Source organism: Ruditapes philippinarum, unplaced genomic scaffold (genome assembly GCF_026571515.1).
Source record: "Ruditapes philippinarum isolate M1 unplaced genomic scaffold, ASM2657151v2 ctg1914_1_1_1_1, whole genome shotgun sequence".
NCBI lineage: Eukaryota > Metazoa > Mollusca > Bivalvia > Venerida > Veneridae > Ruditapes > Ruditapes philippinarum.
In genome coordinates, this window is record NW_026853824.1 from 28,015 (window position 1) to 37,594 (window position 9,580).

Genomic DNA, 9,580 nt, shown 5'->3' on the forward strand with positions numbered 1-9,580 from the left:
CGTGCTACCCGGTTTATCTATTTGAATATTGTCAATCTTTATTTTGGGGTATTTGTTTCTTTATATGTTGGTAATCAATTGACAAATGAACTTGTTAACTTGTTCGAAGCATCGAACAGTTTATCTCAGTCGTTGAACTTACTTTTTCATTTCTTTTATCAAATCTTATAATTTTGATTTTAATTTTATTTTGATATTGAATTAAACCCAGGGCCTAATGATATCAGGGACGGATCTCTATCAGTTTTTCATCAGAATATAAGAAGTATTCGGATTAAAATTGAATATAGTACAGATAACTGGTTAGACTTTGATATTATCTGTTTTACGGAAACACATTTGGACAACTCAATCAATATTGACAGTTTGAAACTAACTAATTTCAGCGAAATATACCGTAAAGACAACACGTGTCACTCTGGTCGACTTTTAGTTTATGTTAATGAAAAAATCGTATCTAAAAGGCTAATTGATGTGGAAAATACCTTACCACATCACTTTGGATTGAAATAAAAGACGGTAATGAAAAAAAATTGATAGGTTATATTTATCGTCCACCTAATACAAATGTAGACTTTTGGATTTGATTGAATATTTGTCTAGAAAATGCTTATAATAAATCAAAAAGAGTCCTATTTGTAGGTGACATTAATGAAGACCAGTTAAACATAAGGAACCATAAACTTCGCGATGTATTAATTTTGAATAATATGTATAATGTTATTACGGAACCGACACGAGTCGCAGACAACTCGTCAACTCTTATTGATCTAATTGCTATCTCAGACCAGAATTTAATTTTACATTCGGGTATTTTAGAGACACCGAGGAATATCAGTGATCATTTTGGCACTTATATTTATATCAAATTTAAATTACCCCAATCAGTATCTTACAAAAGACTTGTGTGGTATTACAATCGCGCTGATTTTGAGAAACTTAACGATTTAATAATAACAACAGACTGGTCATTTCTTTACTCTAATACTCTCGATGAAGCAACCGAAAACTTTAATGTAAAATTTATGGAGCTTGCGTAACAGTGTATCGCTTCTAATTACATAACTATCAGACCAAATGACAGACCCTGGTACGATTCTATTATTCGTCTTACTTCCTGTAAAAGAGATCGTCAAAAAGTAAAAGCTGTCCAATCCGGAGAAATTACCGATTGGGTTAAATATAAACAACTTCGAAATAAAGTAAATAATCTTAAAACACACGCAAAACAAAAATACTATAATGACTTAGAATACTCATTAAGTGACAGTAGTGAAAATAACCCCCGTTCATATTGGAAAACAGTCAAACAGCTTGTGAAAGAAAATAAAAATTGTGAAATTATACCCCCCGTATCGTCACTGGCCTAACAAGGTCTGTTTCTATTGAGCGTTTGCTTAATGAAATCGGTTGGGTATCATTGTCTGACAGACGAACTATTCAAAATCTCGTTACAGTGTATAAAGCTAAACAGGGCACCTTACCGGATTATTTATTAAATATTTTTCCAGATACCGTTTCTAATAATGTACCTTATGTCTTAAGAAACAGAGATAATTATACAACTGTAGCACGTCGTACCCAAATTTTTACAAACTCATTTATTCCATCAGCAACGTCATTATGGAATAACTTGGATACCGACATAAGAAATTCATCCTCCCTTAATATATTTAAATGCAAACTTAAACAGAAATGCAAACCTCCGACAGTTCCTAATTTTTTCTGTATCGGGGATCGACTACATTCGGTTCTACATGCTCAAATTCGTAACAAATGTAGCAATTTAAATGCTGATTTATTTATAAATCATTTAAGAGAAAATGCATCTTGTGAATGCGGTTATGCTTTCGAAGATGCTGAACATTTCTTTTTCAATTGCAGACGGTATACATCACAACGTATTCATCTTTTTAATGCTACTTGCATTTTTCATCCATTAAATACGTGTACTCTTCTTTTTGGTAAGATTACATTTTCTGAAGAAGACAATTCTTTCATATTTTTAGAAGTTCAAAGATATATTAAGCATACGGAACGTTTTCGATAAAATCTGATTAATGCTGAAGATTTTTACTCTTAAAAAAATAAATTGCGACTGTCAAAAGTACATCCTCTCTCTCTCTCTCTCCCGCTTCATCCCTCTCAGCAAATGATGTATCATTTCTTGTTCCTAAAATACATGTACTTTGTTATATTTCTCAATGCCATTTCAGTGTAATCTATAGTATCAATACTTTTTTTTATATTCGTGCTAGGGACGGACCAATTTACTAATGTTATTTTAACTTGTGGTCCACCCCTTTTTCTTTCAAAATGTATTTATATAATTTTCTCTCTATATATTTGCATTGTACATATTGTAAAAAAAAATGGAAAGGAATAAAATATGTTTAAACTAAACTATAACCTGTCAACAATCTTTATAACTAATAATATAATCTTACATTAAGACAACTATATAATCTTACATTAAGCCAAGTATATAATCTTTTATTAAGCCAACTATATTATCTTACATTAAGCCAACTATATAATCTTACATTAAGACAAGTATATAATCTTACATTAAGTCAAGTATATAATCTTTTATTAAGCCAACTATATTATCTTACATTAAGCCAACTATATAATCTTACATTAAGACAAGTATATAATCTTACATTAAGTCAAGTATATAATCTTACATTAAGCCAAGTATATTATCTTACATTAAGCCAACTATATAATTTTGCATTAAGCAAAGTACATAATCTTACATTAAGTCAAGTATATAATCTTACATTAAGCCAACTATATTATCTTACATTAAGCCAACTATATAGTCTTACATTAAGCAAAGTACATAATCTTACATTAAGTCAAGTATATAATCTTTTATTAAGCCAACTATATTATCTTACATTAAGCCAACTATATAATCTTACATTAAGACAAGTATATAATCTTACATTAAGTCAAGTATATAATCTTTTATTAAGCCAACTATATTATCTTACATTAAGCCAACTATATAATCTTACATTAAGCAAAGTACATAATCTTACATTAAGTCAAGTATATAATCTTACATTAAGCCAAGTATATAATCTTACATTAAGACAAGTATATAATCTTTTATTAAGCCAACTATATTATCTTACATTAAGCCAACTATATAATCTTACATTAAGCCAAGTACATAATCTTACATTAAGTCAAGTATATAATCTTACATTAAGCCAAGTATATAATCTTACATTAAGCCAAGTATATAATCTTACATTAAGTCAAGTATATAATCTTACATTAAGCCAAGTATATAATCTTACATTAAGCCAAGTATATAATCTTACATTTAGTCATTTTTACACACATTGAAAGCATTATATAGAAAAACATTAAATTTACTGCGTAAAAATGACCACAAATATTGAACTTCATAGCTCAGTAGCTTTACCGAAAGTCCTGTGTGGTTATTGAACCCACAAACAACTTGATCCTTTTGCCAGCATTTTCTCTTGATAAAATAAGCCGTGTCACGACAAACCAACATAATGGGTTTCGACCATCATGGATCCAAAACAGCCTGCGCATCCGCGCAGTCTGATCAGGATACATGCTGTTCGCTTACAAACCCTATTATAAGTAGAGAAACTGATAGCAAACAGCATGGATCCTGATCAGACTGCGCGGATGCGCATGCTGGTCTGGATCCATGCTGGTCGCAAACGCATTATGTTGGTTTTGTCGTGACACGGCTCAAATTTTATTTTGTAGCAACAGTTTTATTTGTAATTTACCTTTTACTGTAGCATAGCGAGGTATTTTTGTGATCTGTCCGTCCACCTGTACGCATGATATGGTCCATCTTTCTATACAAGTCTTGATTGTCTCGGTTGATAACTTCTTCCCTCTCTGCCTCATACTTTTATCGCATATAAAACAAACGAAATGAATTATTAAAGATGCACGCCTGCAGATAACCCAAAATAATTCAAGGAAATCTATATTGAGAAAAATTAACTAAAATGTTAAGAAAGGTAAAGTAATTCAAGATCCAAGCTATATAAGAATTCTTGAAATCTTTACAATAAATACTGATGAAGAAAAAAATAGAAATCAACATGAAAAAAAAAATAAATTGCTTATTTCAAAACATTAGAAAAACATTTAACAGCAACTACGTACAGAACAGGTCATTTGAAAATATTAAAGCCTTCATTTAATTAAAACAATTGTTATCCAAACAACTTGTCATTCAAGTAGTTCTGGGTCACTCAAAACAGTTCTTTACATGTTTGATAACTTATATTAACTGATTCTTTTTTTATGGAAACATAAAGAACGTATCATTTTTTTTATTGATGAACAAAACAGAAACTAAATGATGTTATTCGGATTGCCTTTGATTCGGATTGCGTACATATACGGTATATAAGTTGAAATCTTATATCTTAATATATGAGCCGCACCATGACAAAACCAATATAGTTCGTTTGCGACCAGCATGGATCCAGACTAGCCTGCGCACCCGCGCACTCTGATCAGGATCTATGCTGTTCGCTTACAAACCCTATTACAAGTAGAGAAACTGATAGCGAACAACATGGATCCGGATCAGACTGCGGGGATGTGAAGGCTGGTCTTGATCCATGCTGGTCGCATTCCCATTATGTTGGTTTTGTCGTGACGCAGCTCATATATATATATAGAAATTCAGAACGAGTCTCTTCAATTTTCAAGCTAGGCACTAGGCGGATTTATGAAAGTCATCATATTAATTGTTAGGGCCTAATACATTATCCGGGATATGCAAATGTTTTTATTTACTTCAGAGAATACTGCATTTTTATTGTCAACCATATTACACCTGCCCGTGAATAACTAGTTATACTTGCAAATTAACTCTAAAACCAGAAACCCTTATGTCTGAAATAATAGATTGTGACTTTTTTATGTATACGTTACAATTTTGCGGTAACCATTGCGGAGAGAAAATTATATGATGCATAAAAATTGTATTGATTTATGTGATGTGAAATTAGAACAGATGTACTAACAAACAATTATATTGACTTATTTATCATTCCGATGCAAGCTGGAAAACCTTTAGGCATATGATCAACGTAATAAAAGTTCAACCCCGGTTGGCACGAACTACCGATCTCTCGAATAAATTTGCACAGGCCCTCCCAAGTTCGGCTGTACTTCTTATAGCACATGGCTTTTCATTGTAAAGAAATGTCTAACCTGATGTTTTTTAAGTTTGATAATCACATGACGATATTCTCTTGGAGTCTTGTTGTCAATCACAGCCTTCGCTAAAACAAAAATTTGTTTTTGCCATGAAAATTGGAACAAATGGGGCATAATACATGTATAATGTGGCCAGATAATGATGCGTTATCTATGTCAAAGAGAAAATGCAGCAGAGTTTTGCATTATTTCAGAATATTACGTATCATACAGTTCCAAATAAAATAATGTTCGGATAATGCATTAGACATTTCAGTATATTTGTTTAGCTGTCAGTCGTTTTAAAGACACATAACGTTTCAGAATTGCTGTTATTTTTCACTTCTAAAAAAGTTCTTTATTTTTGGTTTGCAAAAAATTAGTTATTGTCCAATTATGTGAACATGTTTTTTTCTATTTGTTGCTTTTTGAAAATAAGGACAGTTATAGTGATTAAGTATTTTGTATAACAGTTAAATACTACTGTGTTAACCTTTTGCTACTTTAATAACACATTATTTCACTTTATAGCTACTTACTTCAGGTACCAAGCCAGCTCTTAAATTATCATTTAGACGTTATAATACTCTTGTTTGCCCTTCCTAAAGTAGTAAAAAAGTATTTGCTACTAAGGCATAATGTGCCTTTAATATGAGAAACGATGAATCGTTAACTATTTTTCTGTACAACTAGTTGTAACTGATTACAGGGATACAAGTGATCTTTTCCGTTACAGGTTGCCGATTATGAAGTCTCTTTTAAGGGTCAAAATGTTATATTTTATACCTGGACAAAAACCGAAACACACCTTGTTTTCAAAATGGAGCTCGACAGGCACACTTATATTTTTGAGGCCTTCTCACCTGTCGCCAATTGATATCATGAATTTTTCATAGTTTAAAAAAAATAATATGAGCCGTGTCACGACAAAACCAAAATAGTTGATTTGCGACAAGCATGGATCCAGACCAGCCTGCGCATCCACGCAGTCTGATCAGGATCCATGCTGTTCGTTATAAGTTTCTCTACTTGTAATAGAGTTGGTAAACGAACAGACTCAGACTACCCGGATGCGCAGGCTGATCTGGATCCATGCTGGTCGCAAACGCACTATGTTGGTTTTGTCGTGACGCGGCTCATATTATTTTTTTTAAACTATGAAAAATTCATGATAACACATACTTGATTAGTTCCGGGGTCAGCTTATTAGATTTTATCCTTAAGGACTATATATAATTTATAGTTTCTATCATTACTATTGCGTAAAATCAAAGTAACAAATTACATTCATGTTGCACAGACCTACTATATTTAAGGTTACTTACTGTAGACTATAATTAAGACGGTTACTTATCAGAATGCACAGATTCAAGCGAACCCAGAATATATTTGGCAGAATACGCGAATATAAATAATTTACATATTGAAGGAAGGAAAAGAAGTATATACCTGCACGAACTTTCTTTCTGTGGCTTTTAAAGACAACATTGTCCCATCTTTGTTTCAGAAGAACACAGGTTACAGGCGAATATGGGATATACCTCCTATGCATGCTCGTCTGTATCCCTGGTGCTATTTCACACGGAATAAATATGTTTTACAGTTGATTTTCAAAATAAATATGAACAAAAATATTATATAGAAATGAATATAAGTAGATTTAACGAAAGGAAAATAAAGTAAACACAGAATGACGTCAGCCGGAACTTTGACGTCAGCCGGAAATCATGGACGTGCTATAATTTCGCGGAATAACAAAGCATTGTTGTCATTTTTATGTAATTCTATTGCTATATACCTCATAAACTATGTCTTCCATATCAGATTATTTATTTATGTATTTATTTATTTATTTATTTATTTATTTATTTATTTATTTATTTATTTATTTATTTAAAACATACATTATGTACATATTTAGTAAATATATACAGAATGTATCCTTTTTTTCTTTCAGTCTTTCTTCCTTCTTTTTTTCGCTAAATGTCCAATAACCTGCAGTACATAATAACTATAATAATAAACTCTTTTTTTAACGAAGGTAACTTATTAAGAAAATACATCAAAGCATTAGATACAACACATATAATGCAAAATCTTATTTTCAACAAGGCCTTCAACAAAACATAAACGTAGCAATGGACATATTATATTACAACATTCAGTAAATCTTAATCAACAAACAAGACAGACATAATATTATAAAACAGTATAGGTAAATTGTCTATAATTCATCTTTAGATAATAATAAAAGTTGGAAATGTAATTTAAACAATTTAAGACTTCAATTTAAGACTTGAAAAATTTCTTTATAAAAGGAATAATGTTCCATAACTCCATGCTAGAATAATAAAAAGTTCGTTTCAACTAATTTCTTTTAGGTCGTTTATATGTGTTGATCTTAGTACGTTTTATTTTGAGATAACAGAATTAGATTAGAAATATATGCTGGTGATAATTTATTCATCGCTTTATATACCATATTTCCAGACAAGTATTTACATCTAGATGGAAAAGATGGAAAACCATTTCATATTTTGAAACATTTAAGAAATTTTTTTTTACGGGTAAAAATGATAATAATAATAATAATAATAATAAACTCTATTTAACGAAGGTAACTTATTAAGACAATACATCAAAGCATTAGATACAACACATATAATGCAAAATCTTATTAACAATGGACATATTCAAGCAATTCTTCAAATGGTATGGTTTTCAAAGTGAGCTGTTGTGGTATAAGTTGCTCTCTGAAAGAGCCTGTTTTATAAATGACAATAAATATTTGATAAATTAGCTGATTTGATACCGACATGGCACAAACTGTTTCTCATTTTTAGTATTTAATATTTTTGTTCCTCTCAAATAATAATAAATTAAATTTTTAAATAGTATACCACATTATAGAAACATTGCTCTACCTTTGTTTAGCTTTGGATTTATTATTGTAACGTTAGAATACAAATTGTTAATTCCCCTTTTTAAATGTTTCATTTTAAAATTTATGAAAACCTTGACTTGAAATTTCACTTGATCTTTAAAATAATGACTTATTCTTTGAATGCAATAATATGATCAAACCCTTGTTATGATGTACCACAATATATTGTGAAACAGTCAACCTGTAATGCAATATATTGGTTGCTATGAAAAATAATGTTATAAAAATGGTTAAGTATTAGCTATGAACAGATGTTTGAAATGTTTATATAATTATATCACATTAAAAGTTAAAACTTTATCAAAAAATAAAAATATTTGGACTATATGTGATATTTACTGGGGCCAATGGCTGAGTTAGGAGTATGTGTATGGTCCATAGACTTACTTACTGAAATTTTAACCCATGAACCGATTTATTATGTATAGAATCAAAAATTCTACATGATTTTGGAATGGAAACAAGTTAAAATGATAAAGAAAATTGAAAAGCCTTTAACCTTTGTTTTTATTATTCTGTTACAGTGTAAAATCAAATTCAGCTGTTGGTTTTCTGCCATTATTAAGCATTATGTTCAAGTCTGACTTTCTGAAGAAAAATTGTAGAACTAAATGTTTTAAGGGTTTTATTCAAAACTTTAAGTTATTAGAATTTTGATTAATATTTGGTTTGAATCAAGATCCAGTGATCTTAGATGTAACAATTATACCGGAACCATATTAATGTCAAGCTCTGAATTTTAGTCCAGTATAAGTTACAGCCCTACTATTGATACATGTATATAAAATTCATCAGTTTGTTGTTTTATTAACACTATTTTTAGCATACTTACACAACAGTATAGGAAATAAACCAATTACAATTTTCAATATCAACAAATTTCCACATTATTTTAAAGTTCAAATATTGAATAATATGACATTAATATAGAAAATTCACAGCTTTAACATGTATAGAACTGTAATTTAATTCTATGTTTAAAATTTGTTAACATCTCTTTCATTTAATCTGGACTGGGTATTGCAATGAAAAATTTAATATTGTGATATATTGTAATATATACAGACATTATTGCATATTATACAAATATGGACTTTTTAGCTGGTGAATATGATGTGTTTTTATGTACTGAAAAAATTAATATTGACCGAGGCGATAGCCAAGGTCAATATTAATTTATCACTACTAATCACATCGTATTCACCAGCTAAAAAGTACATATCTGTTTTATTATATAATTTATAAATAGCTTTTATATGGCTTATTAAATCTGCCATTGCCTACAGCGGAAATCGACATTTTAGTTTGTCTATTTTTTCCATAAATTGGCCCTATCTTTTAAATGAGTGCATTAGCAAGCTTACTTTTAGTGTTCTTTAAAATGTAAAGACTAATTTGACTCTTATTTAAGAATCATCC

General features: G+C 30.1%; 1 protein-coding gene across 1 annotated transcript; it reads right to left on the reverse strand.

The window, feature by feature from the left end:
- Window positions 1-2,035: 2,035 nt before the first annotated feature.
- Window positions 2,036-6,925, reverse strand: LOC132738071 (uncharacterized protein CFAP97D2-like). The gene is made up of 4 exons (XM_060725497.1): window positions 6,667-6,925; window positions 5,233-5,303; window positions 3,783-3,907; window positions 2,036-2,173 (listed from the first exon to the last, which is right to left on the reverse strand). Exons 1-4 carry the CDS (start codon window positions 6,767-6,769, stop codon window positions 2,161-2,163), a joined length of 312 nt encoding a protein of 103 aa, XP_060581480.1. The 5' UTR covers window positions 6,770-6,925; the 3' UTR covers window positions 2,036-2,160.
- Window positions 6,926-9,580: the final 2,655 nt, after the last annotated feature.

What these genes read in the sequence shown, in the direction of transcription:
- LOC132738071 (XM_060725497.1), bottom strand. Translation starts at nt 6,769, where the DNA reads ATGCATAGGAGGTATATCCCATATTCGCCTGTAACCTGTGTTCTTCTG. An exon ending in CAGAAAGAAAGTTCGTGCAG is followed by an intron (nt 5,304 to 6,666) that starts GTATATACTTCT and finishes TTTTTGTTTTAG; the next exon opens with CGAAGGCTGTGATTGACAAC. An exon ending in TCAAACTTAAAAAACATCAG is followed by an intron (nt 3,908 to 5,232) that starts GTTAGACATTTC and finishes ATGCGATAAAAG; the next exon opens with TATGAGGCAGAGAGGGAAGA.